This window comes from Poecilia formosa, unplaced genomic scaffold (assembly GCF_000485575.1).
Source record: "Poecilia formosa unplaced genomic scaffold, Poecilia_formosa-5.1.2 Scaffold412, whole genome shotgun sequence".
Taxonomy (NCBI): domain Eukaryota; kingdom Metazoa; phylum Chordata; class Actinopteri; order Cyprinodontiformes; family Poeciliidae; genus Poecilia; species Poecilia formosa.
The window spans coordinates 302821-320320 of record NW_006800351.1 but is presented as its reverse complement, the minus strand read 5'-3'; the positions used below and the strand labels follow the sequence as shown (position 1 = coordinate 320320).

Genomic DNA, 17500 nt, shown 5'->3' with positions numbered 1-17500 from the left:
CTCAGAGCAGCAAGTAATACAAAACACAGAAGTTTGCAAAAATATCTGCATTTTAAATTTAAGGTGAAAAAAACTTTAGTTTGGTCTCGTATCTGCTGGGGGTCTACCGCAGTCTGAAGACGTTCCTCATTGCATCTGGTTCTCTGCCTTTTTAACCTCGCAGTCAGATTTAGTTTCAGTTTTCCTCGTCCAGAATGAACAAACCCAGACGGACTGTGGGTTCGACCCGACCCAAAGCGTGTTTATTTTTAGCTGCAGACTGTAAAACAGTAACGGGACATTTCTGTGTTTTTGCAGCTCTGCAGGGTTTGATGTTTCTGATTTTAGCTGTGCGGCTCCTGGCTCGGATAATGAACGGGCCTGTTGGGGTTTGGGCTGATTGGCAGATTTATTGGGTCGGTCATTTTGGCGTGGAGGGAGACATTGATTGGGGCGGCTGCAGGAGGTTCTGAGTGACCCGTCAGCAGCTGAACTGACCCGAGGGACTGCGGCTCTGTGATTGCAGACACACCAGCATCATTTCAGACGGTGTGTGTGTTCATGGCATATGGGGCGACTCTTTGAGGATGTGGACACACCAGCATCGTTTCTTCTGTGAAATAAGGGTTGGCTCGGGTTGGGTGTTCTGTCTGGTGTCGCTGAGCGGATCCGGATCCCTTCGCCCGGCGTGAGTCAGTCTGACTCATCTGTGTCAGGATCAGTTGTGATGTGAGACTCAGAGACATGAAGCTGTTATTTCCAGGTTGTAAACTGCTACTTGTTTTATCGATCAGCCGGCTTTATTTTGCTTATGCCACGTCGTTCATACAGACGGTTGGTTAAAGCCACAGCTGAGCGGACCGCGGTCCTATTACGCTCGGGTCCAAACCTAATCAATCTCTCAGGGTGACGGCGGATTTTCCGTCTATTTGTGGGACGCCATGTGGCGGCCTTTGATTTGCAGAAAGGTTTGCTTAATTGGACCAGAAGGAAATAAAATGTGCCAACAATCTGCTGCTGGCCAAACCTTGGACACTTTTCCTCATCCTTTTCCCAGGAAAACATTTTCCAGATCAAAGCTTTGTTGTTACAGCTCTACCCTTCACATTTCTATTCTTTCACTTTTACTGGAAGCATACCACAACACACACTCAAACACACACACACATTTCTACCTTTATTAGGACGCTGTATTGACTTCCATGCACTTCAGTAACTACTTTATGCCTAAACCAGACACTTTCCCCAGTCGTAACCATCACTGTTATCTTCCCAACCCATTGCCTTCCTACATGGTTCCACTCAGTTCACATCTACCTTCAGTGCTTCATCTGGGATTTCTCCCTTTGAGCTGGATTTCTCCAGTAGATCAGTGAACAGAAAGAGAAGTAGTGGACGGCAACGTTCATTTTCTGCGCTGTTTTAGTGTCGTAGTTTTAGCAGTGGCAGCAGAGGAACTGACCGAAGCCGTTCAGACCTTGTTGGTCACTATTCCAAGATATTAGCAGCCATCTTGTTCGGCTCAGCACTTCTCTCATCGCAGTGAAGGATGGTTGTTTACAGCGCAGGGGATTTCCGGTAAGCTTCATAGCGTCAAAATGGCGCTGTGAAGCCAAACGTTAGTGACTTGGTAACGTTCAAAACCTCCACAGAGTTCGAGCAACCAATCATTTCTCAATAGCCGTGGGTCCAAGGGTCCAGAAGCAAATGGCGTAGACCGGTTCCTGGTTTCTACTGGGCTATTCCTAAGCATAACCTTAGCCAAAACCTTACATCTAGACATGACCTTTAACCCTAAACAAGGGGCGCACCACATTAGGACACGACTTTGGTCCCAATGGGATCCATTGGACTTCTGAGGGTTCAGAGGATACATAAACACACACACACACACACACACACACACACAGCCCTAACTCATTGCTGCTTTTCTCATTTCCATGTGTTTTCTGTCATTGTAAAGCTCAGAATCAAGACTTTCTGAATCTATACAAATCACGAAACGGCGTGTTCATGGATCCTCTGTGGCCAAAACAGCACCACCCTTTACATTAAGACAAACACAGACAGTGAGTTAAGAGACTAATGTTTTCATTTCAGGTTGTTTATATGAAGATGTTGTTGTTGTGGGTCATTTTCAGCTGGTGATCTGTGAGTGTTTGCTGATGGGTAAGATGCCTGAACGGGTTTGAGAATCGCTGCCCTAAACCAGGAAGCAGACCAACTTATTGGTTTTTATGTCTAGGCTTGTTTTATGTGCTAAAGGTAGTAACCTGGAGTGCAGACCTTTCTGAAGCATGTCCTTTAGAGCAGAGCTGCAGGACTAGAGCAGGACGGTCGCTGTGAAGCACATTGCGGCGCTGAAAGGAGCGCGGCAGACTGAAAGCGCCACATGATGGAGTTTGTTGTTCTCTCTCTCTGTGAGGTTCCTGTGCTGAGCTCAGGGTATTTCTGGCCTTTGTAAGCTCACACATTTTGCTCTTTACTTTGCAGCACTGCTGATAACATGACAAGCATCTAAAGTTTGCCATAAATAGATGTGGGACCATCTCCTTGTGTCTGGTTTGGTTCTTATCGGGTTATTTCTGCCCTGTCTTGGGGTTTTCAGGGTGTTTTTGACGTTTTCATCTTGAGCAGTGAGAACTCTCCTGTCTTTAATCCTTGTCTGTGTGCTAATTAGAGAAAACGTGTTGCCCTGTGATTGTTTGGAAACTATAAGCAGGAGTCTGTTCAGTCGTCCTACACGAGGTGAGGGAGCTGTTTGGATCTTTGGCCCCTCCTGTTGCAGACACATGCAGAACATGCTCTGTGATTATTACAGTCACTGACCCTGTTGTTGGTGAGAGCTGAGGGCTGCAGAGACGGCGCTCAGGGTTTTTCTGGTTCCAGTATAAACAAGCTGAGCCCTGTAAATACCACAGCCTGCTCCACACACAGCATCATTCAAGCTTCAGTTCACTGAGACCAAAATACTCTGCAGTTCTGCCGCTGAGGCCAACGGTTAGCACGTTGTTGCCTTTTCTAATCTAGAAACCTTTCAGAAATCGCTCAGATTTTGCTTTTTACGTTGCAACACAACAATATAATTATCATTTTCCCCCAAAATAATAAATAAAAACTAGAACGGCAAGCAGTGGGTTGGTTCCAAGCCCTCCAACCTGGTGACTTCTTTCCTACTTGGCTTCCTCAGAGCTAACTGGCTGAAGCATTTTGTGTATGACTAGGTTACAGTGGCCGACGGCAAACAAGAACACAAACAGAAAAAACACTGGAAACAATCACAGAAAGCAGAAGCAAAAACTGACAATAAAAAAAAAACATTGCAAACAGAAAATGCTGCAAAAAATAATCACGGTATAAACAGAATAAAGACTATTCTCCATTTTATGCTATTCTGAAATGCAGAGATGTCTCAAACAGCATAAACAACAGCAGATATAAACCACTGCAGACTCTCTCCACAGTGAGAGTGGGCCTCCAGGCCACTAGGGGGAGCCTGGAGGAAGTAATATTACCGACATAAAAGTGCTGCTGAAAGAGACACAAATGCTGCTTTCCAGTTCTACTCGGAACTGGAAAATTCTGACTTCCCAGTTGAAAACATCCAAAGTCGGATTTCTCACAGGGAAACTGGGAAAAACTGCGACTACAGTCACAATTTTTAAGGCTGACATTGCGTTTCAAAATGGCCGCTCCTCACGTAAACAGTTGAAATCTGTAGTGGAATATAGAATCAGTGTTACATGAACTCAGATTAGAAGTGGTGTTTGTGTGAAAAGTAAGGCTTGAAACAAAGTTCATAAGTTGTATTAGAAACCAGGTTTCTGGACGTCGCCATGTTGAAACCCAAACTGCTCAACTGGATCGCTGTGACCTTGGTCCGACCTCAAAGTATGACCTTTTCTTTCTTCCTCCAACTCTTTTCTGTTCGTCCCTTTGAGTCATGGCATCCCGCCTTCACTGAGGATCTGTTGTTTTTTTTGTTGGTTGACTCCCCCTAGTGGCCTGGAGGATTTATGCTTCATGTGGCTCATTTGTAGCGTTTTGTACTCAATGTTGCTGCAGTTTGCAGCACTTTATCTTTTGCTTCTATTTCCTGTTTCCTTTGTGTTTGCAACGTGTTTCTGTTGCATTTGTTGTTTTTTGCCATTGTACAAACGTTAAATCTTCCCTTTTCATATAGAAATCATGTAGTTATGGTCAGAGGGAGGTAGAGTACCCAATAAATACTCAAGTAACCGTAGCAATACTTCAACATACTTTTACTCTAGTAAAAAGTAGCTGTCTAGAAATTAAAAAGTTACTCAAATACTGATGAACTGATCAAATTATCAATCACTTAATATTTAAAAATTACATCATCAGATGGACCAAAATTTAAAGTTAAGTGGAAATGTTGGTATTTTAAAAACCAAAATTACAATTTATACAAGTAACAAAAAATAAAATCAGACAAAATAAATTTTTCCAAATCAGTTTCTTTCAATAAAAATCCAGAAATTTTATTCAAGTAATAATTCATAATAAAATTACTAAAGTAGAAGTAAAAGGTGCAGCACAGTGAAAGTAAATTACTCATTAAATAAACTAGTTTCTGCGCCAAGATGTTCAGTTTCATTCAGAATCTGAGTTTTCTGAGTTACTAGTTTTAAATACAATCTGTGAGATTTCTTCATGCTGCGTTTCCTCCAGGTGTTTTGACCTTTGACCCACCTGCTGAATGTTTTTCAACGGCCTCAGGTTTCGGGTGAAGCGTTTGTTTCTGACGTAACGTTGCTGAGGGAACGTTTTCGCCTCATTCAGCAGGTCTCTGCTCTCCTCCGACTCAGGAACACGTCGCCGTCCGTCTCCTTCCTCGCTCTCCTCATCCGTCCGCCGCCCCGCCCTCCTGTCGATGGTCTCCCACCGCCGCTTACAGCTCAACCCCCCAAAACGCCGTCTCTCCTCAAATCCTCTCCCTTTTTCTCCTTCCTTCAATCTTCTGAAGGCGGAAAATCTTTAGTTTCTTTGCTTCCGCCTCTGGGAAGCCAACATGTCGGAGGGGATCATCGGGCGGGGGAAATGCAGCCGGTAACCATAGCAACGCATGCGGCTCGTCTAAAGCGTCGCCTTCACTGGTGTTGGATGGATTGCTTCAATAGCTGCTTCCCTCTCTGTGTTTCTCTGGTTTTATGGCAGGCAGTTATAGCATAAAATCAGTTTGATTCACGTCCCAGAAATCTGAGAATGCATTTCTACAATCCTGAATGTTAATTTAATATTTCTGCATTCACATTCTCAGAACTTAATATCTCTCCAATTTTGTTGAGTCAAACTATCTTTCAAGATATCTAAAATAAAGTCAGTTTGAAAAGTTACAATTCAAGATATCGTGTAATTACAATGAGTCAAAATCACATTTTTATTTCTCTGAGCTGTCCAAAGTTATCAGAAAATATACAACACAGAAACTAAAACACTAATTCTGTGAATTTGGAGATTTTGCTTTAGAAATCTGCAAAGAATTTCTCATTTATTCACTTCCAGCGCACGCAGTGGATTTAAGAACAACTTTAAAGAGAAAAGTGTGACTGTCAACCCATTAAACAGAAAATTCATTCTTGTTGAAAAATGTTTTCGGCTCGGGGTCGCCGTGGCGGCGGCTCGGGGTCGGCCCTCCAGCAGTGATCAGCGTATTCCAGTCTGATCTCTGTCTGCTCTCTGGGATGTGCAGGCGGACCGATGGAGTGTGGCACACCTCGCTGCAGGCCGACTTCCTCCTTAACGCCGTCGTTTCTTATTCTTTTCATCAACCTCTTACACCCATTCTCCCCTTTTTTCTGCTTCCTCCCCCCTTGTCCTGCTACGCCGTGCGTTACCGACACTGCAGATATCTGCACCGTGCTGCTCGGCTCCCCTCAGGGGAAACAGGGCCGCCTTTCAGCAAATACCCACAGACCTCGGAGTAAAAGGGGGATTATCTAAAAATAGCCCTGGGCTTTCTGCCACCTCAGTTCGTTTTCACCCTCCGCTTTGGCTTCATCTGCGTTTTAGGATCACAAATCACTGATTACTGTCAGGAATATTCAGCGGGTTTGACTCTGGTGAGGAATGTTTTCACATCTGATAATCCAGTAGATTCTGTGTGATTTGGGACCCAAACGGCAACATTTGTTTAATTTTCAGTCAAACCAACCAAACCCTTTGAGCAACCTGTTCCCCTCCTGGCCTGCGGGGGCGCTGCACCAAGAACCACTGAAGGAAACGACACAAAAACCTCTGAAGACACTGAGAGCAACTTCCTTCTTCACCAGGTGGAAACAAGATGGAGGCGATTTCTCTTTAGTCTTTGGCTGAAGCCAACAAGCCATTTCTGCTGCTAGCGCTATGCTAGCATATTTGTTTTGGTTGTTTTTACCCAGAATGCTCTGCGCTGTAGTCCACATCCTGTTTTAGGGCGCTAACATAAGCAGAAAGAAAATAGTACTGCTCACAAAACAACGTCTAGGACGTCATTTCAGCCCAAAAATGAGTTTCTGTGACTCTTCAGGTAAAAATTTTCTTAGGTTTCTTTTTAACTTTACAGGAGTTAGCACATGTGTGGGTTGTTTTGATGCTCATCATGTTTCTTAAAAGCATGACGTCGCATAGCTGAACTAATGTTTGTGATTATTGGTTTTTAGTTAGCAGTACCCTCCACTGATTTCTAGTTAAAGGGTTAAATCATGTAAAATTGACTTTCTTTTTAAACTTTCCACCATGTTTTAATGTTTTTCCCTCATCAGAAATAAACCGGGAGTCTTACTTTGATCTTTTCATGTTTGAGGAATCCTTTAATCACCATGGCAACCATTCAAAACGCCTGGGCGGACTTAGCCCCGCCTTCTAGGCGAAGCTCCTCCCACACTCAGCTCCTTCAGACTAGCCAGCAGCAATTAGCAACCAGCAAACCAAATAATTTTGTTTTTATAGCAGCTAATCCATCTGCAGTGATTTTTTTTCTGCAGTTGTAAGAATCATGTTAATCTGCCAGTTGCAGCCAAACCCTGAATTTTTTTTTTTTTTTTTTTACTGATGATTCTAGAAATTTCCCACATAATCAGTGAAAGGAAGCAGAGTGGGTCCCGACCGGTTGGTTCTGCCTCTGTGAGCAGCGGAGCTTCGCGCTCTGCAGCTTAACGCCCCCATTCTCATGCCGCCCAGATGGGATTCCTCTCCTGGAAATGAGCAACATCCTACATGACTGGATTCTCCGTCTGGAGCAACGAGGCGATTACGTTCAGGAATTGCTGAAACGAGAAGCGGCTCCTCATCCAGGATCTCTGTTGCCTCCTCAGTTTGTCCTCCGGTGGTTTTTAGCTAAAGCTGCACTAAGCAGAGCTGGCAGGAGGAATTAGCTGTCCGCCGAGGAGCGGCGGGGAAATTTAGGACAGAAAAGAGAAAAATTAAAACCTGCTGCTGCACGTCGCTGGATGTTGACTCAATAATATATATCTAGATAAACAAATATTTCTCACAATGTCAGCTTTTTTCTTGTAATATTAGGACTTTATTCTAACAATTTATTTTTTTATTGTGGCCCTAATTTTCCACTGCAAAAAATAAATTTGATTTTATGATTAAAAAAATTATAACCAGTTTTATTTGAAAAACTTCAATTAGATTAGATTTTTGTATTTTTCTCATTATTCTGATTTACAGTCACACAAACGTTTTTTCTTGTAGTTATTCTGGGATTATTTTGACTTTGTCTAATACAACTTTTTCATCATATTATGTTTTTGTTTTCTTTTTTTTTTAGTGTTATGACTTTATTCTCTTATTTTTTTCTTATTTTGACCCTACTACTCCGTCATTAAAAACAGATTGTTTTATGATTTATCATTTAAAAACTATTAGATCCAAATGCTCTGATTTTTCTCATATAATTTTGACTTTATTCTCATATTATTTCCACTTTCTCTCACACAACTTTATTTTTTTGATTAGTATGAATTAATTCTCAAATAACTTTTTCTTGCAATACTATGTTTGTTTTTTCAGTATTAAGACTTTATTCTCAAAATATTTATTCTGTCCCTAATAATCTGTCATAAAAACAGAATAGCTGTTATGATTTATCATTTTAAAAATCTATTAAATTATTTTTTTTTTCTGACCTTTTTCCCGTCTGGCCCCCAGTGGCCCGCGCCCCACACTTTGAGAAACGCTGATTGATTTCATTACAGAAAGATGTGAGGCTGCAGGTCAACATTAAGCTGGTGTGTTTTTCCTTGCAGTTGGACCCAGAGAACACCGGTTTCATCCCAGTGGAGAACTTCACCAGCTTGGTGGAGCACCATGAGCTGCAGCTGGACCCGTCCAAGCTGGACATGCTGTTAGCGCTGGTCCAGAGCAACGAGGAGGGCCAGGTGTGCTACCAGGAGCTCATCGAGCTGGTGAGTCCAACAGGAAAGGTTACTGCATCGATTGAGCTGGAAAGCTCCTGGATCGATCAGGCGGCCGTCCTGTGAAGGAGGATCAGTCTCAGCAGTTAACGCATCGCTAAATCCAGACGCTTAACCTCGCAGGCGGAGCAGCGAGCGGACGGTCAGCCGGACGGCCCGGCGACCGGACGGTCAGCCGGACGGCCGGACGGTCAGCCGGACGGTCAGCCGGACGGTCAGCCGGACGGCTAAAACACATTTGGATGTTAATATTTGTAGATAATAAAATTTAAAAAGTATTTTGCATGATATTAATGTCAATAACTATTGGTTTTATCTCTGTTTGGTTTTTCCAAATAAAACTGATTTGATCACATTCTTTTCTATCAACACAGTAAATTAAAGAACTGTTTAGCATTTCGGTTTCGCTACTTTTGGCTCGATTGAACAGATTCATTCTCGGTGTACGAACAGGGTTTAGGTTACTTTCCTTCAGAAAACTGAACATGCAGGAAAGGCTGGTTTTACAAAACAGCTATAAGAATGAAAATGTTTAGGTCACTTTTAAGGGTTTGTCTGTTTCTTATGTCAAATATACACTGCAAAAACTCAAAATCCTACCAAGTATTTTTAGGTGTAGTTTTAGTGCAAATATTGTATTCCACTTGAAATTAGACAAAACTAATTTACAGGTAACATTTTATGAACTGGTTTTGAGTCGGTAATTCCTTTGTATTTATAAGAAATACTGTGTTTTTATTAAAATTAAGGAATTACTGACTTAAAACAAGCTCCTGAGAAGTTAGGTTTGTTATTTCAGATGTGCTGAGATGTTTTCAGTAGAAAAACTTGGTAATATTTTATGTTGTGTTGTTGCTTTTAGCCTCTTTTTTACGCTTTTCCACTTCAGAGCTGCACATATTCATATTTTCTTCACTGCAGAAACTTTACACTCTCCTCTAAAAGTCGCGTTTTAAAGCCATTTGGAGCCCAAAGTGCAGTTTGTTACCCGTCAGCATCTCGGCCTGGAGCCGACGTTTCGTGTTTCAAACAGCGACTCGATGCACTTTGCCTGAGTGTCAGAGAGCGAAGGTTTCTTTCCCGAGCCATGATTAAACCATGAAGCAGCGGTTTGGTCACAAACTGCTGAGGGGAAAAGCAGAATGGAGCAGAGTCTCATTTTGAAAGGATGTGAGAAAAAACCAGAGTATCTGGGTCAGATCCGCTGATTTAAGGTTCTGAAAGCATCAGATGGAGGTTTGGGCCGACACTCGACTCATGAATATAATCGGGAACGGCGACATTTTAGTCAGTTGTTTTGAATCTGTTTGAAACTCTGCAGCTCTTTCCTTCACATTTCAGCTTTTAACTTCAAACTGTTTGGCCCATTTGGCAGATATCGGACCCCACCGGCTTACAGTAAATATGTTCATGTCTCAGGATGGCCGAGGCAAAATCTGGAAAAACTCTTCAAAAACTTGAACAGTGATGTCCACAGATGTTCAGCATCGTGGAAAATCTACGTAGGGAATTGAGCCAACGGTTCAGTTGGTAGCAAAGGAGACAGAAGCTCCAACTGCAGTGAAAGATTTAAAGGGGCGGTGTTCTGATTTCCAGACACATAGAGCAGTTTTATAGCACAATCAGGCAACTGCTAACTTCAGTTGTTATAAAAACGCTGTAGATATGAAATATGACTTAATTAAAATTTTACTTCCCCGTTTAACGCCGTGAAATTGGGCGTCTGTCTCTTTAAGAACTTCTGCTCTTTCTGAAGCTCTGCCTCCATGTAGTCGTCCCAACATGGCTCCTCTGTTAACCCTTTAATGTTTTACCAGTGTTGCTCTGAGCAGCAGCTCCTATAATGAGCTCAGCAGCTGGTTGCTAATTGCTGCTGGCTAGTCTGAAGGAGCTGAGTGGGGAGGAGCTGCGGCTCGAAGGCGGGGCTAGGCCCATCCAGGCGTTTTAACAGCTGAATGGTTACCATGGAGATCGAAGGATTTCTCAAACATGCATGAAAGTAACACTCCAGGTTCGTTTTAATAATCGAAAAACATTAAAACAAATTTTTAAAAAAAAGATTTTACAGAACACTGCCCCTTTAAACATTGTGTTTATGGCCTCAACATTAATTATTCCTCATCAGGGAAACTCCAGTATTTCTCCGGCAGCATTTTCCTGATGCTGCGTGTTTATTCTCAGTGCAGATGTTTGAGCTCTGACGGCGCCGCAGGTTCGGGGCCGCCTCGCGTTCTGTTCGCCATCTCTCTCCTGTCGTCACTTCAAAAGGCCGCTAATGCTCGCTTTAGAGGCGGCGGCGGCGCACGTCGAACACGGTGAGGCGGAGTGACAGCTACGCTAAGCCGTGTCTGCAGGGAACAAATCTTCACAGAGGCAACATGAATGGGAGGGAGCAGCAGGTTGCTGTCACCCAGCCAAACGTACGGCGGGTAAACGCAGAGCAGACGGGAGGCGCAGCAGCAAACGCTGCATTCTTTCACTTCCTGGGTCAAGATTTTAAGAGTTAAAGGAGAAAAGGTTGATGCATCACAGAGTGAAAAATTAACAGCAGTAATTTGGGATATTTATCCTGTCATAAGGGGAAAAATGGGCTTCAAAGTCATATTTTCATCATGTCACAGTTTCAACTAGCAAGCTAAATATTTAGCTCACTAAATATTTCATTTGGAACTCAATACTTAGTTTAGCTAAATATGTAGTTTGAAGCTCAAAATGTACTTAAAATATCTAGTCTAAAACTAAATATTTAGCTTGGAACTAAATATTTAGCTTAAAAAATAAATATTTGTTTTACAAACTAAAGATGTAGTTAGTGAGCTTCAAGTTAAATATTTAACTCTGAGCTAGTTAAATATTTAGTTTGAAAGTAAGTAGTTAGCTTCCTGTAAATATTATAGCTCACAGCTAAACTTTTAGTTTTTGAGCTAAATATTTAGTTATCAAGGTAAATATTTAGTTTATAAACTTAGCAAATTAATTTGCTAACAAAATAATTAGCTTCAAACTAAATATTTAGCTCCCAAATATAGTTGGAAGCTAGATATTTAGCCTGAAGCTAATTATTTAGTTAAAGTTAAATATTTAGCTCCAAACTACATCAATCGTTGTTGTTGTTTGCAATGTGCGTCAGATTTACAGACGTATGAGAAACGTGAGAACACAAAGGTTCCGGCTGGAGAAACGGTTCAGTTTTTACATGTTTATCTGACTAATTAATTGAAATGAACTAAAAGTCCCGACTGACTCCTGCTGTAATGTGGAGACGCCCTGTGAATACTTTCCAGTTCTGCTGGTTATTTTCTGCGCTGCTGAGTTTTTGCTCATTCGTTCCGTATTTCTGTCCTCCGGTACCGGTTCTGACCCGCCGTTCCTCTCCAGGTTGTTGTTCCGCCTCTCCTCCTGCCTCCTTTCTCCCAACTCGTCAGTTTTCCTCAGCGAGACGTAAGAGCGGTTTCTCCGTCAGCTTCCCGTGAGCCGCATTGTTCAGCTGAAGCCGTCAGCCGCTGAACGGACCCCGCTGTGCCGACCGAACCTTCGTTTTGTAACCCGGCTGAAAGGAAATGTCGGGTGTGAATCCGCCGCAGCGCTAGGACGGTTTCCATGCTAAGCCGCTGTAGCTGATGTCAGTCATTCTTATTATATCGAGATTATCAAAGTCCTTAAAGGGCCAGTTGTGATAAAATGTTGATAAAACAACAAACCAATACAATTTAAATTACTCGATGAGTACTTCTTAAATGTAAATAATACTGAACATCATTTCACATTGATGTAATTCAGCAGTTTACATATGAAAACTACAGAAGGAGATTACTGCCTTGGAAAGGACATTTCTGGTTTTCATATCTAATAGGTGAAAAATCTAATTTCTGATAATTTTTTTGACAGAATTCTGTTTTGTTTTTTTTTGTTTTTAGAATTTAGAAATCTGAATTTTATTTTTTTTTTAATTCTGAATTATTTTTTTTTAATTCTGATTTTTTTCTTTCACCCCCAGAATCCTGATGTTTTTTTCCCAGAATTCTGAGCTTTGATTGCAGAAGATTGGAGTCGGAATGACTCTGGTAAATACTAAAAGAAAAACCAGCTTTTTTTCTTCTGTGGTCCAAAGAAAAACCAGCTTTTTTTCTTCTGTGGTCTAAATCCTCCTCTGCTGAAAACTGCCTTCGTTTGATTGATAAGATATTATTTAATTTATTTTCAAGGTCCATTTTTTGATGGGCCACATTAAGACTTTACGGCGGGCCGGATTTGGCCCGTGGGCCTCGAGTTTGGCAGACCTGCGCTCTGTGAACATAAGAGCTCTCACTTTGTCCCAAACCTTGGAAAACGTTGCTGTAAACAAAAAGCACCTTTCAATGGGCGTAAAAAGCCATTAGCAGCTATTTCCCATGATTCAGTGCTGCTGGCAGCCAGCCTCTTTCATTTCATCTCAATCAAAAGCCACTTATGTATTTTAATCCATTTCTCTTCATGAATATTCAGCAGCAGTTTTGTCGAGTCTCTTCCAGCTAAATTAAATCAGCAACATAACTTTGATATTAATATTTCATTTGATGCTGAAATATGAGGAAAAATCTGAAGTTATTTACTTCTTTGGTTTAATAAACAGAAAATTCATCAAAGTTTCTGTTTGACCCTCAAGGTTTTTGCTCCAGAATTAATAAAATGTTGATAGAAACTGTTTGGGGTTTTTTGTAAATCTGCTCAGTCAGCATTTCTTTTTCTTCTTTTTTATCAGAAACTAGAGCTGACAGAATATATCTTTTAACTTTCTGGTTAATCTTTCCGAATAATTTTCTTTAGTGATTTTGTTTTGTATGGATTAGGGCTGAAAACATATCAGGAAATAAGCGTTTCATACGAGTTGATCAATAATTATTGATTAGTTTTTGGTTTTAAATATCAGTTATTTCCTGTTTTATCCAGTTTCCCCTCAATATTTTATATTTTTTTAGCAGTTATGAGACAAAGTGGGGAAACTTGAAACTGCTCCAGTTACTCGGAAGGTTGTTGCTAGGCAACCTGGATTATTTCATATATTCAATAATCTATCAGATGGTTTATCTCTTTATTGATCATGTCTACAGCGATATATATTATTGATTTATTCATGTAGTTAGAAGCTCAATGCAGTCAGAACTAGTGAAGAAAACGACATGAAAACTTTTTCTCTTTTGTCTTTAGCTAAAATCCACGAGCCATTTCTGCTGCTAGCGCTGGGCTAGCATGTGGTTGTGTTTACCCAGAATGCCCTGCGCTGTGGTCCACTTCCTGCTTTTGGAGCGGTCTCCAGTCCGCTTGGCGTTCAAACTGAACCAGAGTTCACTTCAACCGAACGCGGTCTGGAGAGTTAGCTTAGCGTTCACACCTCACCAACCGAACCGGAGCCGGATTACAGCGGACTGACAGTTTCCACTGTTAGTTGAAGGAGCTGAACCAGAGTCATGTCGGGTCATAAACAGGAAAACGTTTTTTCTTTTGTCCCTCAGATGAGCAGCAAGCGCTCCAGCAGTTTCCGGCGCGCCATCGCTAACGGCCGCCGCACCCTGCAGAGGGAAATCCTGCTGGACGAGACGGGCCTTGGACTGTACAAACGCTTCGTCCGCTATGTGGCCTACGAGATCCTGCCGTGTGAGACGGACCGGCGCTGGTACTTCCACCAGAACCGCCTCTGTCCTCCGCCCGTCTTCATCGCCGTCGTCACTATCGTCCAGGTGAGGCTCCTCTGTCAGTGCCACGAATAAACCAGGAAGTCTTAAAGGGCCGGCGGGGGGAGAATGTGTTGATAAAACCCAAACCTAAAGCTCAGCTGACGAGTTTTTCTTACAGCTAAATGATGCTGAACGTCATTTCAGGTTAAATTTGGCAGAACGCATGAAAACTATAGAAGAACTTTTCACATATATTCTGGGGGAAAACAAGATTCTGGCTTTGATTTGCTCAGATCAAAGTCAGAATTCAGAGAAAAACATCAGAATTTGAAGAAAATAGTTAAAATTTTGAGGAAAATATTGGAATTCTGGGAAAAAAGTCACATTTCTAAGAAAAATTCAGATTTTTTTTGTGCTCCTAATCCTCTTCTGTTGAAAACTGCTTTCATTTGATTGATCAGATATTGGTTAAGCGAACAGCAGTTATTTCAAGGTTCTTTGGGCCATGTAGAACTGTCCGGCGGGCTGGTTTTGGCCCGCGGGCCTGGAGTTTGACATGTTTTCTAAAACAGCAATCCTCTTTCTCTGAGCCGCTCCCAGGACGGCTGTTTGAGGAGATTTCCTGCCTCTGATGGCGCTCACGTTGAGCCGCCGCTCCTTTAAGCTGAAATCCTCCGCAGGAAATTCAGCCTCTGATGTCGGATCGTCACCAAAGACGCTTTAAAGCACGGATCCAATTGGGGAAATAAAACATACGTCGGGTTCTGAAGGCGCATCAGAGCCAGTCTAATATCGTCTTTTTATCTCGTTTTATTACGATTTTATTCTTGTATAACTTTTGTCGTACGATTTTATTCTTCTATTGCGACTTTTTCCTCATATTATTACTTTTTATCATACAACATTTGTATTGCTGACTTTTTCCTCTTATTGCGTCTCATAACGTCATGACTTTTAGTTCTTTCTTTAACGGCGTTTCTTCTTGTGTTATTTCGACTTTTCTCTTGTAATATTTTTTTTCTCATAATAATATGACTCTCCTGTCGTGGTTTCATTTTTTCCTAGCCTGGCCCGGTCCTCTATCGCATCGTCTGAATAGTTTGAGGTTTTCCAGGGAAAATAACCAACAAAACTTCCTGGTTTCCCTGAACTCATCAGAAAGCCGAGTCGCCTTCAGTCGCCTCTGAATGGCTGTAATGACAGCGAGAGTCTGATAATTACTGTTCACATCCATTTTAATTCACAGAGACAATAAGCCATTATCCTATGAAAAGAAATTAATGGAGCTGAACCAGATGTGTCTTTTTTCTCCTGCAGGCTGTAATTGTCTCAATTCTAGCCGAGGAATACAGAAAAAGACCAAAACGTCTCAGAAAGTACAATGAGTTTTTCGTTTGGCAGGACGCCTGATGGTCTTTGAATCGTGTTGTGTTGCAGATAATCGTGTTCATGTGCTACGGCATCATGCTCAATAAGTGGGTTCTGCAGACGTACCAGCTGGACTTCATGAAGAGTCCGCTGGTCTACCACCCCGGCCACCGTGCACAAGTCTGGCGCTTCTTCAGCTACATGTTCATGCATGTTGGGTATGTTGAGCTGCTCCTGTTTTTGACGGGCTGCTGCTGATGAGACCAAATGAAACCTTTCCTCTCCTCAGTTTGGAGCAGCTGGGATTTAACGCTCTGCTGCAGCTGATGATCGGCGTTCCCTTGGAGATGGTTCACGGCATCTTACGGATAAGTTTGCTCTACATGGCGGGAGTTCTGGCTGGTGAGTTTTATCACGTCATCCTGACTCAACGAGCTTCAATCGTTCAATTAAAGGGGCGGTGCTATGTGTTTACCGGGCACATGGTGCCATTTTATAGCACAAGAAAGAAACTGTTTCCGTCAGCTACTTTAAAATAATACATATATCAATGTGACTTAAAAGAAATTTTACTTCCTAATTTAAGTCCATGAAATTGGACTTTGTTTGCTGTTTTTGTGTTCAGCTTGTTTTCGTTTGGTGAGTCAACATTCCCAGAATGCATCACTCGATGTGTTTCAGTTACAAATGTGTGCAAAACTTTGTCAATGTTCCGCTAATGTCAGAAAAACACGACGCAGTGTTTCTATTAAATAAGAAATGCAGTTAAAATCAGACGTGAATCTTTTTTTTGCGCACAGTAAAAAACCCATCATCCTCCTACCACTTCCTGTTGTCTTCTTTGTTGTTTCCAGCAGTAGTATCATCTGGCTGTTGATCATGTGACTCGTGATGCAGGCCAGAATGCTGGCCTCTGCTGTGCGTTCATTAAATACATTTGAACAATGCATCTAAACGTCTGTTTTCACTCTCTCTTCATGCTACTGCAGTTATTTTTCCTGCCAGGTTTGTCAGACGAACAGTGAAAACAGACGTTTTGTAATATCTTGCAGTGGATTTTGTATTTTCTCTCCTCCGGAAGCTGAACAGAAACGGCTGCTTGTTTTCCTCGGCTCTGTTTGTGTGGGTTGGACCAGACTGCAGCGTATCTGTAGTGACCTACTTTATTTTGTGGTTATTATTATTTACACTCTTGTCTCTTCCTCCGTGCTCCACTGATGTTTTCTGTTTACTGGTTTTGTTGGGATTGGATTACTGGTAAAAATAAAACAAAAGAGCCGCTTACATTTTTAGATGATCAAACTGAATGCTGCTTTTTGCTGCTTAAAGGGACGTTCTTACCTACTATACTACTAAACTGCACTGCCTATGCAAACATATGTCATATGTTAAATTTTTTATACAGAATTATTCTCACATAATGAGATTTTAGTCTATTCTGAGCTCCTTTCACAATGAGCTTTTTTAGGGCTTCTGTCACTTTAAATAAGCTGCTGTTGGCCACGCCCCCAACTCCATGTTTGGACTCGCACTGAAAATGGCTGCACACCCCAACGACGTAGTACGGCCATTACAGATGGACATAAAGGACCAACTTTCTGCCAGAAAACTCTGAAGTTTTGACATTAATCTCCGAAATTTTCTAGAAAATATTTGACATTTTTCACTTTTGAAACTCAGTTTTGAAAAGTTGAAAATGTTCAAATTTTGAAACTTTAAAATTCCCAAGTTTTTCTAGAAAATTTCAGATTTTAACCTCAAATTTCTGTTGTTTTTTCTAGCAAATTTTTGACTTTTCAAACTGAGAAATTTTCCAGTTTTTTCTAAAAAAAAAATTTCATCTATTGAAAATCTCTGAAATTAATCTCAACATTTAATTTTTTTGTTTTTGACGGAAATTGACTCTTATTTTGGGCTTGTCCTGGGGTTGCTAGGTGACGGGTTGGGTTTGACTGGGGTTGCTACGTGACGGGTTGGGTTTGACTGGGGTTGCTAGGTGACGGGTTGGGCTTGACTGGGGTTGCTAGGTGACGGGTTGGGCTTGACTGGGGTTGCTAGGTGACGGGTTGGGCT

The 17500-nt window shown here is 41.7% G+C and overlaps 1 protein-coding gene and 1 long non-coding RNA gene across 3 annotated transcripts in view; both read left to right on the top strand.

Moving 5' to 3' along the window:
* Positions 1 to 17500, top strand: part of rhbdl1 (rhomboid, veinlet-like 1 (Drosophila)) — a 52314-nt gene that overhangs the window by 23133 nt on the left and 11681 nt on the right. For both annotated transcript variants that reach the window (XM_016663279.1, XM_007576654.2), the window contains exons 2-5: positions 8238 to 8396; positions 13898 to 14122; positions 15497 to 15645; positions 15717 to 15829. In XM_016663279.1, the coding sequence (XP_016518765.1) occupies positions 8331 to 8396; positions 13898 to 14122; positions 15497 to 15645; positions 15717 to 15829 (553 nt within the window). In that variant the 5' untranslated portion in view covers positions 8238 to 8330. The remainder of the gene's footprint in view (positions 1 to 8237; positions 8397 to 13897; positions 14123 to 15496; positions 15646 to 15716; positions 15830 to 17500) is intronic.
* Positions 11344 to 13238, top strand: LOC107833602 (uncharacterized). The gene is made up of 2 exons (XR_001659364.1): positions 11344 to 12027; positions 12403 to 13238. It is a non-coding gene; the product is annotated as an uncharacterized LOC107833602 (long non-coding RNA).